Raw genomic sequence first — 17,533 nt, forward strand, 5'->3', positions numbered from 1 at the left:
GAGAAATATTGAAATGTTATAATTTCACAGCACAGAATGAGACGTCAAAGTGTTCGATTTGATCTGTGACGATGTACAGATGTTCACACAATGGATCATTAATCCTTGGAGAAATGTGCGGGAAACACAATGTTCAGGGTAATTCGGAAGTTCTGGGCTGGCTTCCTAATGGCACAGAAAGAGAGAACCTTATAGTACTCAAACAATAGTCCTTTAACTCAGGGTCTTTTAGACCCAATTTAATGACTGACGAAAACAAATTTGTAATTTCCCAAACCTGCATTATAAGAAATTGAGACCAAAATGAAACAACGGAGTATAATTATTGGGAGAATCGTTGAAATGAACTGTGAATGTTTTCTGCTCTAACATTGCACTGAGTGATGTGGGCAGTAGTTCTAATTCTAATTCTAATCGGTGATATGACAGAACTGTTCGAAAAACACATTCAATGAAGGTGTAAAACTGCTGAAAAATTGTTTGCATTTTCTGAAACACAATATAACAGGAGAATGATTAGAGACTGGAAATGACTATTTGGCCCAAATAAGCCTGTCCCTGTTCGAAGAGGTGACCCCGCCGACCGCTCCTCTCAGTATATCCACAGAAACACGTCCGATTGTCTCTTGACCCCACTTGCACTGCCCCTTTCGTGTCCTACCCTGTTAACTGGGTGAGAAAATTGCTCTGATTTCCTTTCTTACTTCTGACTTCCAATTTTCTCCGTCTCTAATTATTTTCGTGAGTGTTAGCCTGTTTCCTGCATTAATATTGTGAATTACGTTGAAATGATTCAATACCGAAGTCTCTTGCTCAATCGAAATACATCAAACCCGCTCACCATTCCCTCACCCTAAACTCCTAATACCTTTAATCGTCTTTCTGATTCCCCTCTGTACTTTTAGAACGGCAGTAATATTTACCTGTGATATGGTGACTAAAGAAATACAGATCTGATGCAATAACAGTGGAACTGCTGTCCATTCACAGTCTGTCCCTCTCCCAGTGCCCACAATATCCCTGATAACCTGTCCGAGGTCTGATACAATAACAGTGCAAGTTCTGTCCATTCACAGTCTGTCCCTCTCCCAGTACCCACAATATCCAAGATAACCTGTCCGAGGTCTGATACAATAACAGTGGAACTTCTGTCCATTCACAGCCTGTCCCTCTCGCAGAGCTCACAATACCCCAGATAACCTGCCCAGGATCTGATACATTAGAATCATAAAATGTTTACAGCACACAAGAGTCCACTCGGCCCCTCGAGCCCCTGCTGGCTCTTTTTAAGAGCTATCAGGTTAGTCCCATTCCCCTTCTCTTTCCTCGTAGCCCTGCAAAACTTTCCCTTCAAGCATTTAATGAATCCCTTTTTGAAAGCCACTATTGAATCTGCTTCCACAAACCCTTTCAGGCAAAGCATTCCAGATCATAACTTCTCGCTGCTTAAAAATAGTTTTTCCTCATCTCGCCTTCGGTTCTTTTGCCAATCACTTTAAATCTGTGCCCTGTGGTTCTCGACCCTCCTGCCAATGGGCAAAGTTTCTCCTTATTTAATTTATTTAAATCCTTCATAATTTTGAATACTTCTATCAAAGCTCTACCAACCTTCTCTGCTGTAAGGAGAACAACTCCAGCTTCTCCAGTCTATCCACTTAACTGAAGTCCCTCTTCCGTGCAACCATTCTAGTAAATCTTTTCTGCATTCTCTCCAAGGCCTTCACATCCTTCCTAAAGTGCGGTGCCCAGAATTGGACACAATACACCAGTTGTGGCCAAACCAGGGTGTTATAAAGGTTCAACGTAACTTCCTTGTTTTTGTAGTCTATGCATCTATTTTTCAAGCCAAGTATCCCGTCTGCTTTTTTAACTGCTTTCTCAACTTGTCCTGTCACTTTCAAAGATTTGAGCACATACACCCCCAGGTCTCTCTGTTCCTGCACTCCCTTTAGAATTATCCCATTAATTTATATTACCTCTCCTCATTCTTCCTGCCAAAATGTATCACTTCGCAATTCTCTGCATTAAATTTCATCTGCCATGTGTCCGCCCATTCCACCAGCCTTTCTATGTACTCATGAAGTCCATCACTATCCTCCTCACTATTTACTGCACTTTTACGTTTTGTGCCATCTGCAAATTTTGAAATTGTGCCTTGCACACTCAAATCCAAGTCATTAATATCTATCAAAAAAAGCAGTGGTCCTAGTACCGACCCTTGGGGAACATCACTGTATACCTTCCTCCAGGCCAAAAAAACAACCGTTCACTACAACTCTCCATTTCTTGTCACTGAGCCAATTTCCCATCAATGCTGCCACTGCCCCTATTATTCTATGGCCTTCAACTTTGCTAACAAGCCTATTATGCAGCACTTTATAAAACGCCTTTTGAAAGTCCATATACACATCAATCGCATTGCATTCATCAACGCTATCTGTCACCTCACTTAAAAACTCAATCAAGATAGTTAAACACGATTTGCCTTGAACAAATCGGTGCTGGCTTCAGTCAATTAATCCACACTTGATCAAGTGAAAATTAATTTTGTTCAGGATTATCGTTTCTAAAAGCATCCCCACAACTGATTTAAAACAATGGAATTCTGTCCATTCAGTCTGTCCGGTACACACAATATCCCAGATAACCTGCCCTAGACCTGATACAATAACAGTGGAATTTCTGTTCATTCAAAGTCTGTCCCTCTCCCAATGCCCACAACATCCCAGATAATCTGCCCGAGGTTTGATACAATAACAGTGGAACTTCTGTCCGTTCACAGTCTGTCCCTCTCCCAGTGCCCACAATACCAAAGATAACCTGCCCAAGGCCTGACGAAATAACACTGAATAGTAAAGTGATATTGAGAAGTTGTCAAAATAACAAAAATTGAGAACCATTTTGTCCGTTCTAATTGAAGCTGTTCAAAAGAAACACAAGGAAACACTTCGGGGACAAACTGAAACACTGAGAGTGAACACGATCCTAATAAAGGAGAAGGTTAAGATTTTCCAGCTGGTCACTCTATACACTGAGCTAACGGTCATTTCTACTGTTCGAGATCGGACACTTGTAGAACATGAACTGCTGGCAAGAGGCAGAGACCATGAAAAGTGGAGAGAGAAACATCTCCGGAGAGAACTGGAAAAAATCCGAACTGATCAATTGTTCCAGAGCAGCTTTTCAAGAAGTGGAAGTTTGGTGCAGAAAATGAGGAGCTCATTCCAGCGATCCAGTTCTGGGAGTTCAGCAGCAGTGAACGGAGTCCCGGGGATTGGAAAAACAACAATGGTACAAAAGATTGTTTATGACTGGGCCACTGGGAAAATATACCCACACTTTCAATTTGTTTTCAGCTTTAAATTCCGGGATTTGAACGCTATTAACTGTAGAATAAACCTGAAGAATCTGATACTGGATCTGTATCCTTACTTTGGGAATATTCTGGGAGAGCTCTGGAAGAATCCAGAGAGATTACTGTTCATATTCGATGGTTTAGATGAATTCAAGGACAGTATCGATTTTGGTGACAATCGGAGAAATACAGAGGCTGATTACATGTGCACAGATCCGGAAGACCAGTGCGAAGTGTCTGAAATTGTGTACAGTTTAATACAGCACAAGCTGCTCCCAGGATGTTCAGTGCTAGTGACCAGCCGCCCCACTGCATTACATTTATTGGAAAAAGCTGAGATCAGTGTCTGGGCTGAAATCCTGGGATTTGTTGGTGACGAACGGAAGAAATATTTCAACAAGTATTTTGAAGATCAGGTGGTGGCAGCAGCTGTTTTCAAACATGTGGAGGAGAACGAGATCCTGTACACCATGTGTTACAACCCTTCCTACTGCTGGATCCTCGGTCTGTCACTGGGTCCCTTCTTCACACAAAGAGACATAAAACAGCAGCAAGACCATCACCCAACTATATTCCTGCTATATTTACAACATTCTGAAAAACCATGGCCGAGAGATTCAATCCCCCCGTGATGTGTTACTGAAGATCGGTGAGATGGCCTTCACAGGAGTCTCCGAGAAGAAGATTGTGTTTGGAAATGGAGATTTGATCAAGTACAATCTGCAACCTTCCCAGTTCCTGTCTGGGTTCATGATGGAACTTTTGGAGAGAGATGATTCTGCCCAGAGTGTGGTTTACACATTCCCGCACCTCACCATCCAAGAGTTTGTAGCCGCACTCGCACAATTCCTGACTCCAAATCCATGGGACATCCGGAAACTCCTCAATGAAGCCCAGAACAAGGAAGATGGGCGATTTGAGATATTTCTCCGTTTTGTTGTTGGTCTCTCCTCCTCACAGTCAGCTCGGCCCCTGGAGGAGTTGCTGGGCCCATTCCTCCATCAAACAACCTGCGGAGTGATTGATTGGGTGATGGAGAAGGTTGAAGGACAGATTGGAAATACAGAGAGTCAAGCTGGTAAAAGGGACCTCCTGAACACATTCCACTACCTGTTTGAGTCTCAGAATAAAACACTGGCTCAGGCCACAGTGGGATCTGTGGAAACACTTACATTTGGACACTGGGATTCACGGCGGGCATTACGACTGACCCCGATTGACTGTACGGTGCTGTCTCATGTTATTGGACTCTGTGATACAATAAAGCACCTCAATCTAGAGCACTGCTCCATTCAATCTGAAGGACTCCAGCGGCTGGGACCCGCATTACACAAATGCCAAGTGTTGAGGTGACTGTTAATTTGTCTCCAACTGTTCGGCCAAGTGTAGAACAGTCACGGATTGTATTCTTGCTCCGTAATGAAGGGAAACAAACAGTTCAGTAAAACCAGAGAGAAACAGATTCAACACAAATATTACAAACGATAAGAGGATTGGTTATTAATTCCCCAACACCAGTGCAGCTAAAAATAATTTTAAAAGTACGAATAATTTACCATATCAAGTACACAGAACACCAGGTAAAATAAGTCCTTTGTATCAGGATACATAAAATGGCTTCCGCCGAGGGCCAATAATGTGTGAGATTGAGAAAATGAGGTCAAGGGACGTTTTCGGCGGTTAGTTGTTTAACATTTTACCCAATACTCTTCTTTAAATAACACAACATGCTATTGTTTTAAAGGCTCCAAAACTCCCCGGTTGCCCGATTGTATCGCAGGACACAGACTTACATAAGATAAGAACATAAGAAATAGGAGCAGGAGTAGGCCAATCGGCCCCTCGAGCCTGCTCCGCCAATCAATAAGTTCATGGCTGATCTGATCCTAACCTCAAATTTAAATTCATGTCCAATTTCATGCCCGCTCCCCATAACCCCTAATTCCCTTTACTTCGAGGAAACTGTCTATTTCTGTTTTAAATTTATTTAATGAAGTAGCTTCCACAGCTTCCTGGGGCAGCAAATTCCACAGACCTACTACCCTCTGAGTGAAGAAGTTTCTCCTCATCTCAGTTTTGAAAGAGCAGCCCCTTATTCTAAGATTATGCCCCCTAGTTCTCGTTTCACCCATCCTTTGGAACATCCTTACTGCATCCACCCGATCAAGCCCCTTCACAATCTTATATGTTTCAATAAGATGGCCTCTCATTCTTCTGAACTCCAATGAGTGGAGTCCCAATCTACTCAACCTCTCCTCATATGTCCACCCCCTCATCCCCGGGATTAACCGAGTGAACCTTCTTTGTACTGCCTCGAGAGCAAGTATGTCTTTTCTTAACTATGGAGACCAAAACTGTATGCAGTATTCCAGGTGCGGTCTCACCAATACCTTATATAACTGCAGCAATACCTCCCTGTTTTTATATTCTATCCCCCTAGCAATAAAAGCCAACATTCCGTTGGCCTTCTTGATCACCTGCTGCACCTGCAAACTAACTTTTTGATTTTCTTGCACTAGGACCCCCAGATCCCTTTGAATTGCAGTACTTTCCAGTTTCTCGCCATTAAGATAATAACTTGCTCTCCGATTTTTCCTGCCAAAGTGCATAACCTCATATTTTCCAATATTGTATTGCATCTGCCAAATCTCCGCCCACTCACCCAGCCTGTCTCTATCCCCGTGTAGGTTTTTTCTGTCCTCCTCACTCTCTACTTTCCCTCCCATCTTTGTATCATCTGCAAACTTTGATATGTTACACTCGGTCCCCTCCTCCAAATCGTTAATATAGATTGTAAAGAGTTGTGGACCCAGCACCGACCCCTGCGGAACACCACTGGCTACAGGTTGCCCGTTCGAGAATGTACCATTCATCCCAACTCTCTGCTTCCTGTTAGATAACTAATCCTCCACCCATGCCAGAATATTACCCCCAATCCAGTGATTCTTTATCTTGAGCAATAATCTTTTATGTGGCACCTTGTCGAATGTCTTCTGGAAGTCCAAATACACTACGTCCACTGGTTCCCCTTTATCCACCCTGTACGTTCTATCCTCAAAGAACTCAAGCAAATTAGTCAGACATGACTTCCCCTTTGTAAAGCCATGTTGACTTTGTCCTATTAAATTATGTTTATCCAAATGTTCTGCGACTGTCTCCTTAATAATAGACTCCAAAATGTTACCCACCACAGATGTTAAGCTAACTGGTCTATAATTTCCATCCTTCTGCCTACTACCCTTTTTAAATAAGGGTGTTACATTGGCAGTTTTCCAATCTGCCGGGACCTTTGCCGAGAATTTTGGAAAATTATTACCAAAGCATCCACAATCCCCACTGCCGCTTCCCTCAAGACCCTAGGATGTAAGCCATCAGGTCCAGGGGATTTATCCGCCTTGAGTCCCATTAATTTACTGAGTACCAATTCCTTCGTGATTTTAATCGTATTTAGCTCCTCCCCCCTCGAGCCCCCTGTTTGTCCATTGTTGGGATATTCTTAGTGTCCTCTACCGTAAAGACTGAAACAAAATATTTGTTCAGCATTTTTGCCATCTCCAAGTTTCCCACCATTAATTTCCCGGTCTCATCCTCTAAGGGACCTACGTTTGCCTTAGCCACCCTTTTTCTTTTTATATAACTGTAGAAAATCTTGCTATCTGTTTTTATATTTTTGCTAATTTATTTTCATAATCTATCTTCCCTTTCTTAATCAATCCTTTCGTTACTTTTTGCTGTCTTTTGAAGACTTCCCAATCTTCTATCCTCCCACTAAGTTTGGCTACATTATATGTCCTTGTTTTTAGTCGGATTTCCTTACTGAGCCACGGATGGCTGTCATTTCTTTCACACCCTTTTTTCCTCAGTGGAATATATATTTTTTGAAAGTTGTAAACTAACTCCTTAAATGAACACCACTGATCATGTACCGTCTTACCCTTTAATCTATTTTCCCAGTCCACTTTAATCAATTCCGCTCTCATACCATCATAGTCTCCTTTATTCAAGCTCAGTACGCTTGTTTGAGAACTAATCTTCTCACCCTCTAATTGGATATGGAATGTAACCATGTTATGGTCACTTATTCCAAGGGGATCCTTAACTAGGACATTATTAATTAATCCTGGCTCATTACACAGGACCAGGTCCAAGGTTGCTTGCCCCCTTGTAGGTTCAGTTACATACTGCTCAAGAAATCCATCCCGAATACACTCAATAAACTCTTCCTCAAGGCTACCCTGCCCAATTTGATTTGTCCAGTTAATATGATAGTTAAAATCCCCCATAATTATAGTTGTTCCCTTATTACATGCCCCGACTATTTCCTGGTTAATACTTCTTCCAGCAGAGTTGCAACTATTATGATGCCGATATACTACGCCCCTTATTATTCCTTATCTCTACCCAAACTGTTTCATTATCCTGATCCTTTGTCCCAATATCTTTTCTCTGTATTACAGTGATTCCTTCCCTTATTAACATAGCCATCCCACCTCCCCTTCCTTCCTGCCTGTCCTTCCGGATTGATAAATACCCTGGCATATTTAATTCCCAGTCGTTGTCACCCTGCAGCCGTGTTTCTGTAATGGCCACAAGATCATACCCATACGTCGTTATTTGTGCCGTTAACTCGTCCATTTTGTTACGAATGCGACGTGCATTCAGATGAAGAACTTTCAAATATGTTTTGTGACACTCAGTTCCTGCTTTTTCCTTTTTTAACAATTTACCTTTTACTCCATACCTTCTGTCCCTTCCTGACACGCTTTCCTCTGTCTCCCTGCTCAGGTTCCCAACCCCCTGCCACAGCTTTGATGCTGGGTTAATCGCCTTACGCCTTCTAGTTTTCATTTTATCTGTCGTGCCTGAAGTACCTAAAGTGCCTAAAGTACACTTTCTTTCCGCTGCTCTATGCTTTTCCCTTTCACTTGTTCTTGAACAACTGTTTGTACTATTTGTATTGTAGATTTCCCCTGGGTCTTCCCCTCTCTTGCTGCTCTCAACTTTATTCCCTTCTGACTCCCCGCTCAGGTTCCCATCCCCCGACCGGGTGACATTTTTGTACAATCAGCACCGCCAGCTGGGTTTCGTACACCGTTGACGGTTTCCAGTAAAACCGCCGGTAATGGATAAGGGATTTCCCGGTAATCCGCCCACCGTGTGCGAGGACCAAACATAACGGGGCTGATCACTGACCTCCAGGAGGGTAATTCTGATCATCAGGGACTTAGACCGGACTGAGGGACATTTAAAGGCTTCACACAGACAGCAGCTTATTTAATACATAATGAGAGGGGTGAGATTGGTCTTCACTAATAACGTGAAACCAGTGTTAGTGAATTGTCAGCGTGGCTAAAATTGCCCATGAACAGGGACGCAGAGCAGAACAGACGATATCCCATTGGTCTCTTGTTATTCACTCTGCTCAATATTCAGTCCCAGAGTTCTATGTTTTGCTCACATCTGACGGTATCCCATTTGTGGCTTGTTACGCCCGTCAGGAAATCCCCCGGGCCCCCTCTTCCCGTCTCCGTGTTAAAATTTCCCCCAATCTGTTTCTCACTCTCTGTCTGTGTTCAGTCTGCAGGCTATTAAACTGGAAGATTCAGGAGTGAAACTATTGTCTGCGGCTCTGAGGAACCCGGACTGTAAAATACAGAAACTGGGGTAAGTACCGGACTTTGTGAGATTGTGTTTATAATAACTGGATGTCTAACACTGTACATTATTACAAGTATCAGTAATTGTATAAAAAATGTTGCGAGTTTAATTGGACATGGGCGAGGACGCAAAATAGACGTAATCCCATTTGCAGCCCGTTATCGGACACACCCGATATCCAGTCCTATTGAAGTCAGTGGAACGGAATTTCGGACGGATCATATGAAAGGGACCCAATGTGATACCGTCTGTTCTGTGTCCCCGCACATGTAGAATCTCACCCAGGCTGTGCCTTACCCTGATATCCTTGATTTTTAATCTTTCCAATCTCCAGGCTGGAAGATGTTGGTCTTAAAAACTCTTGTACCAAGGATCTCGCCTCCGCTCTCAGTACAAACCAGTCACTGACGGTTCTGAACCTGGGGAGCAATAAACTGCGAGATTCAGGAGTGAAACTACTGTCTGCGGCTCTGAGGAACCCGGACTGTAAAATACAGGAACTGCGGTAAGTATCAGATTGTGTGAGATTGTGCCAATAATAACTGAATGGATGTCTAGCACTGCACATTATTATTCGTATCAGTAATAGTGTTATTAATAAAAACGGTACATTATTATTGGAATCAGTAATAGTGTTATTAATAAGCACTGGAGATTATTATTAGTGTCAGTAATAGTGTTATTTATAAACACTGTACATTATTATTAGTATCAGTAATAGTGTTATTAATAAACAATGTAAATTATTATTAGTATCAGCAATAGTGTTATTGAAAATACGGTACATTATTATTGATATCAGTTATAATGTTATTAATATACACTGTACATTATTATTATCGGTAATAGAGTTATTAATAAACACTGTACATCATTATTAGTATCAGTAATAATGTTATTCGTAAACATTGTACTTTAATGGAAGTATCAGTATCAGTAATAGTATTAATAAACACTGTACATTATCAGTATTAGTTGCAGTGTTATTAATGAACACTGTACATTAATAGTAGTATCAGTAATAGTGTTGTCAATAACTCCTGGGTTTTACCCTGATTCGTGTTATTTCTCTCTCTCTCTCTCTCTCTCTGATCTCCAGGTTAGGGGCGAACGATCTTACAGCTTCTTGTACCGAGGATCTATCCTCCGCTCTCAGTACAAACCAATCACTGACGGTTCTGAACCTGGGTAATAATAAACTGGGAGATTCAGGAGTGAAACTACTGTCTGCGGCTCTGAGGAAACCGGACTGTAAAATACAGGAACTGGGGTAAATAACTGACTGTGCGAGCTTGCGTTTATAATAACTGGATGTCCAACACTGCATTATTATTTGTGTCAGTTATTAATAAACGCTTTACATTATTATTAGTATCAGTAATAGTGCCATTAATAAACACTGTACATTATTACTAGTATCATTAATTGTCTCATTAAGAAAGAGTGTAGATTATTCAGTATCAGTAATAGTGTTATTAATAAACACTCGACATCATCAGTATCAGTAATAGTGACACTAATAATAATGTACAGTGTTAATTAATATCAGTAATAGTAAAAACATAAGAACATAATAAATGGGAACAGGAGTAGGCCATCCGGCCCCTCGAGCCTGCTTCTCCATTCAATAAGATCATGGCTGACTGTCGACCTTAACTCCACTTTCACGCCCGATCCCTGTATCCCTTGATTCCCTTTGTGTCCAACAATCTATCGATCACAGCCTTGAATATAATCAAGGATTCAGCATCCACAGCCCTCTGGAGTAGAGAATTCCAAAGATTCACAAATCTCTGAATGAAGAAATTTTCCTAATCTCGGTGCTAAATTGCCGACCCTTTACCGTGAATCTATGCGCCCTAGTTCTAAACTCTCCAGCCAGGGGAAACAGCCTCTCGGCATCGACCCTGTCAAGCACTGTAAGAATTGTATGTGTTTCAATAAGATCACCTCTCATTCTTCGAAACTACGGAGAAAATAGGCCCATTCTACTTAATCACTCCTCATAGGACAACCCTCTCATCACAGGAATCAATCCAGTGAACCTTCGTTTCACCCACCCGAAGGCAAGTATATCCTTCCTTAGGTGCGGAGACCAAAACTGTACACAGGACTCCAGGTGTGGTCTCCCCAAAGCCCTGTACAATTGTAGCAAGACTTCCTTACTCTTGCACTCCAAACCCCTCGCGATAAAGTCTAATCGTGTTACTAATAAATATTGTACGTTATTATCAGTATCATTAGTAATGTTATTAGTAAACACAGTACATCATTATTATCAGCAATAGTATTATCAATAAACACTGTGTATTACTTTTAGTATCAGTAATAGGAAGATGGTAGTGGTTGTTGGAGGCCAATCATCTCAGCCCAAGGGCATTGCTGCAGGAGTTCCTCAGGGCAGTGTCCTAGGCCCAACCATCTTCAGCTGCTTCATCAATGACCTTCCCTCCATCATAAGGTCAGAAATGGGGATGTTCGCTGATAACTGAACAGTGTTCAGTTCCATTAGCAAACCCTCAGATAATGAAGCAGTCCGAGCCCGCATGCAGCAAGACCTGGACAACATCCAGGCTTGGGCTCATAAGTGGCAAGTAACATTCCCGCCAGATAAGTGCCAGGCAATGACCATAGAATCATAGAATCATAGAATCATAGAAGTTACAACATGGAAACAGGCCCTTCGGCCCAACATGTCCATGTCGCCCAGTTTATACCACCAAGCTAGTCCCAATTGCCTGCACTTGGCCCATATCCCTCGATACCCATCTTACCCATGTAACTGTCCAAATGCTTTTTAAAAGACAAAATTGTACCCGCCTCGACGACTGCCTCTGGCAGCTCGTTCCAGACACTTACCACCCTTTGAGTGAAAAAATTGCCCCTCTGGATCCTTTTGTATCTCTCCCCTCTCACCTTAAATATATGCCCCCTCGTTATAGACTCCCCTACCTTTGGGAAAAGATTTTGACTATCGACCTTATCTATGCCCCTCATTATTTTATAGACTTCTATAAGATCACCCCTTAACCTTCTACTCTCCAGGGAAAAAAGTCCCAGTCTGTCTAACCTCTCCCTGTAAGTCAAACCATCAAGTCCCGGTAGCATCCTACTAAATCTTTTCTGCACTCTTTCTAGTTTAATAATATCCTTTCTATAATAGGGTGACCAGAACTGTACACAGTACTCCAAGTGTGGCCTCACCAATGCCCTGTACAACTTCAACAAGACATCCCAACTCCTGCATTCAATGTTCTGACCAATGAAACCAAGCATGCCGAATGCCTTCTTCACCACCCTGTCCACCTGTGACTCCACTTTCAAGGAGCTATGAATCTGTACTCCTAGATCTCTATGTTCTATAACTCTGCCCAACGCCCTACCATTAACGGAGTAGGTCCTGGCCCGATTCGATCTACCAAAATGCATCACCTCACATTTATCTAAATTAAACTCCATCTGCCATTCATCGGCCCACTGGCCCAATTGATCAAGATCCCGTTGCAATCCCAGATAACCTTCTTCACTGTCCACAATGCCACCAATCTTGGTGTCATCTGCAAACTTACTAACCATGCCTCCTAAATTCTCATCCAAATCATTAATATAAATAACAAGTAACAGCGGACCCAGCACCGATCCCTGAGGCACACCGCTGGACACAGGCATCCAGTTTGAAAAACAACCCTCGACAACCACCCTCTTGTTACTTCTACGCATGCTAAGCGAGCGCACGACAATTTGAAATAATCCCCCAATTAAAAGTTGCTTCCACTGACCGGGAATCGAACCCGGGCGGCGGCGAGAGCGCCGAATCCTAACCACTAGACCACCAGGGAGCCCATCTCCAACAAGGGATAGTCTAACCACCTCCCCTTGACATTCAACGGCATTACCATCGCCGAATCCCCCACCATCAACATCCTGGGGGTCACCATTGACCAGAAACTGAACTGGACCAGCCATATAACTACTGTGGCTACGAGAGCAGGTCAAAGGCTGGGTATTCTGCGGCGAGTGACTCACCTCCTGACTCCCCAAAGCCTTTCCACCATCTACAAGGCACAAGTCAGGAGTGTGATGGAATACTCTCCACTTGCCTGGATGAGTGCAGCTCCAACAACACTCAAGAAGTTCGACACCATCCAAGATAAAGCAGCCCGCTTGATTGGCACCCCATCCACCACCCTAAACATTCACTCCCTTCACCACCGGCGCACAGTGGCTGTAGTGTGCACCATCCACAGGATGCACTGCAGCAACTCGCCAAGGCTTCTTCGACAGCACCTCCCAAACCCGTGACCTCTACCACCTAGAAGGACAAGAGCAGCAGGCGCATGGGAACAACACCACCTGCACGTACCCCTCCAAGTCACACGCCATCCCGACTTGGAAATATATCGCCGTTCCTTCATTGTCGCTCGGTAAAAATCCTGGAACTCCCTTCCTAACAGTGCTGTGGGAGAACCGTCACCACACGGACTGCAGCGGTTCAAGAAGGCGGCTCACCACCACCTTCTCGAGGGCAATTAGGGATGGGCAATAAATGCTGGCCTCGCCAGCGACGCCCACATCCCGTGAACGAATTAAAAAAAAGTATTAATTAATTTAGGCTGTGATTTACGCTGATTTCTGTCATTTCTCTCTCTCTTTCTCTCTGGTCCCCAGTTTGGATGATGTCGGTCTCACGGATTCTTGTACCAAAGATCTATCCTCCGCTCTCAGTACAAACCGGTCACTGACGGTACTGAATCTGGGTAAAAATAAATTGGGAGATTCGGGTGTGAAACTATTGTCTGCGGCTCTGAGGAACCCGGACTGTAAAATACAGAAACTGGGGTAAGTCCCAGACTGTGTGAGATTGTATTTATAATAACTGGATCTCATCTGAGTTCTCTGTTTTCCTCTCTGACATAACCTCTCTCTCCATAAAAACTCTCCTACCCCGACACTTCTGCAGCGGCCTAAGTGCTCAACCACTCTCTCACCTCCACCTGTGATGCCCTTGTCCGCATTAAAACCATTACTCTCCCCGACCCTAGTCTTTCCCCATGGTACGGTCCCGATATCCGCTCCCTTGTTCAAGGGCTGCAGATTTGAACGTTTATTATGGACAACTAAATTAGCCATTCATCACCAGATCTGGCTGGACCATATAAAGCACTGCTCTCCTCTGCCAAAACTGCTCACTACTCCAGGATCATCCTGGAATGCAAAGATAACCCCGGCTTCTCTTCTCCAGTACCAACCAACTATTTAAACCCTTCACCCCTGCCCCCTCCAGCCTCACCTCCAACAACAGGGCCGAGGAACTCATCGACTTCTTTGTCACTAAGATTGAGACCATCCGTTCAGCTGCCTCGACCATTTCCCCCCTTCTCGCGCACCAAACTTCCCCAAGGTTCCCCCATGCCCTGTCCCTGAGCTCGAACCTATCTCCAGATTCTCCCCAATCGCCCCTCATGCCATCTCGGAGCTCATCTTATCCACGAGACGCACCTCTTCCTCCCTTGACTTTATTCCCACTAAACTGCAAATCAACCAACTTCCATTCCTGGTCCTTATGCTCGCTGATGCTGTTAACAGTTCCCCCTCCTCAGGTATTGTAAAATGTGCCATCATCACCCCGCCTTAAAAAAAAGCATCCTTGCCCCATCTGTCCTTGCAAACAACCGCCCCATCCCCAATCTCTCTTTCCTCTCCAGATTTCCTGAACGTGTCGTCGCCTCCCAAATCCGTGCCCATCTTTCCCACAACTCTTTGAATCCCTCCAATCATGTTTCCGCCCCTGCCACAGTATTGAAACGGCCATTATCAACGTTACAAACAACATCCTATGTGACTGTGACGATGAGAAACAATCCCTGCTCATCCTTCTCGACCTGTCTGCAGCCTTTGACACGGTTGACCACACCATCCTCCTCCAACGCGTCTGCTCCATCGTCCAGCTGGGTGGGACTGCGCTCGCCTGGTTCCATTCTTATCTATCCAATCATAGCCAGCGAATCACCTGCAATGGCTTCTCTTCTCGCTCCCGCAAAATTACCTCTGGATTCCCCAAGGATCTATCCTAGGTCCCTTCCTATTTCTCATCGACATGCTGACCCTCAGCGACATCATCCAAAAACACGACGTCAGGTTCCACGTGAACGCTGGCGACATCCAGCTCTACCTCACCACCACCTCTCTCGACCCATCCACTGCCTTTGATTTATTCCTCTGCTTCTCCGACATTCAGCATTGGATGAGCAGAACTTTCATCCAATTTAATGTTGGAAAGACTGAACCCACTGTCTTCTGTCGCACCAATCACTCTGTTCCCTAGCCACCGACTCCATGCCCTTCCATGGCGACATTCAAAGTCTGAACTGGGGTTCTCTCAACATCAGGGGCCTATTTAACCCTGAGCTGAACTTTCAACTCAATATCCATCATTAAGACCGCCATTTCCACCTGCGTATTAATGCCCGTCTATGCCCCTGCCTCAGCCTATCTGCTGCTGAAACCCTCATCCACGCGTTTCTTACTTCCAGACCCGACTATTCCAATGGTCTCGACTCGACTTCATCCAAAACTCTGCTGCCTGTATCCTAACTCGCACCAAGTCCAGTTTACCCAACCCCACTTTGCCTGCTGACCTACAATGCCTCCCGGTCAAGGAACACCTCGAATTTAAAATTTTCAACTTCGTGTTTAAATCGCTGCATGGCCTCGCCCATCCCTATCTCTGTAACTCCCTCCAATTGTAGAATCCCGCGGGATCGCTGCATTCCTCCAATTCTTGCCTCTTGTGCATCCCCAGTTTCCTCACGTCCAACACTGGTGGCCTTGCCTTTAGCTGTCCGGACCCCAAGCTCTCGAATTCTCTCCGTAAAGCTCTCCACTTCTCTCTCTTCCATTAAAAAGCTCCTCAAAAACTAGCTCTTGTCTCAATATCTCCTTAAGTGGCTCGGTGTCAAATTTTGCCTGATTACTCTCCTGTGATGCACCTGGGAATGTTCTACGACATTAAACGCGTTCCATAATTGCAAGTTGTTGTCGTTCTTGACAGTCTCACAATGTAGATTATTATTAGTGTCAATAATAGTGTTATTAAAAACACGATACATTATTATTAGTATCAGTAATAGTGTTAATAATAAACAATGTACATTATTATTCGTCAGTCATAGCGTTATTAATAAACACCGCACATAATTATGAGTGTCAGCAATAGTGTTATTAATAAACACTGTATCTTATTATTAGTATCAGGAATAGCGTTAATAATAAACACTGTACATTATTATTAGTATCAGTGATAGTGTTATTAATAAACACGGTACATTATTATCAGTATCAGTAATAGTGTTATTAATAAACACTAGATACTATTATTAGTGTCAGTAATAGTGTTATTAATAAACACTACATTATTAGTATCAGCAATAATGATATTCATATACACTGTACATTATTACCAGTATCAATAATAGTCTTATTACTAAACACTGTACATTCTTATTAGTATCAATAATAGTCTTATTGATAAACACTGCACATTATTATTAGTATTAGTAATAGTGTTATTAATAAACACTGTACATTATTATTAGTATCAGTAATAGTGATATTAATCGACACTATACATTATTATTAGTATCAATAAAGTGCTTTAAAAATAGTGTACATTCTTATTAGTATCAATAATAGTCTTATTAATAAACACTGTACACTATTAGTATCAGTAATAGTGCAATTAATAAGCACTGTACATTATTATTAGTATCAGTAATAGTGTTATTAATGAACACTGTACATTATTGTTAGTATCAGTAATAGTGTTATTAAAGAAACGTACTTTATTATTAGTATTAATAATAGTGTTATTAATAAACACTGTACATTATTAGTATCATTAATAGTGTTATTAATAAACATTTACATTATTCGTGTCAGTAATAGTGTTATTAATAAAAACTGTACATTATTATTAGTATCATTAATAGTGTTATGAATAAAAACTGTACATTCTGAATATTTATCCTGATTCCTGTTATTTCTCTCTCTTTGATCCCCAGTCTCGATGAGAACTTTCTCACAGATTCTTGCAGCGAGGATCTCTCCTCCGCTCTCATTTCAAACCGGTCACTGACGTTTCTGAACCTGAATAAAAATGAACTGGGAGATTCAGGAGTGAAACTATTGTTTGCGGCTCTGAGGAACCCGGACTGTAAAATACAGGAACTGTGGTAAGTATCAGACTGTGTGAGATTGTGTTTATAATAACTGGATATCTAACACTGTACATTATTATTAGTATCAGTAATAGTGTTATTAATAAGCATTGTACATTATTATTAGTATCAGTAATAGTGTTATTAATTAACGCTGTATATTATTATTAGTATCAGTAATAGTGTTATTAATAAACACTATATTATTATTAGTATCAGTAATGGTATTAATAAGCACTGTACATTTTTATTAGTACCAGTAATCGTGTTATTAATAGAGACTGTACATTTTATTACTCTCAGT

At 42.5% G+C, this 17,533-nt stretch overlaps 1 protein-coding gene across 1 annotated transcript in view; it reads left to right on the top strand.

Annotated features, from left to right (window-relative positions):
• Positions 1 to 17,533, top strand: part of LOC137317691 (NACHT, LRR and PYD domains-containing protein 3-like) — a 174,022-nt gene that overhangs the window by 155,958 nt on the left and 531 nt on the right. Inside the window, exons 5-8 of the mRNA XM_067980867.1 lie at positions 9,348 to 9,518; positions 10,113 to 10,283; positions 13,682 to 13,852; positions 17,074 to 17,244. Coding sequence (XP_067836968.1) covers positions 9,348 to 9,518; positions 10,113 to 10,283; positions 13,682 to 13,852; positions 17,074 to 17,244 — 684 coding nt within the window. The remainder of the gene's footprint in view (positions 1 to 9,347; positions 9,519 to 10,112; positions 10,284 to 13,681; positions 13,853 to 17,073; positions 17,245 to 17,533) is intronic.

The sequence above is a fragment of the Heptranchias perlo genome, unplaced genomic scaffold (genome assembly GCF_035084215.1).
Source record: "Heptranchias perlo isolate sHepPer1 unplaced genomic scaffold, sHepPer1.hap1 HAP1_SCAFFOLD_63, whole genome shotgun sequence".
Lineage (NCBI taxonomy): Eukaryota > Metazoa > Chordata > Chondrichthyes > Hexanchiformes > Hexanchidae > Heptranchias > Heptranchias perlo.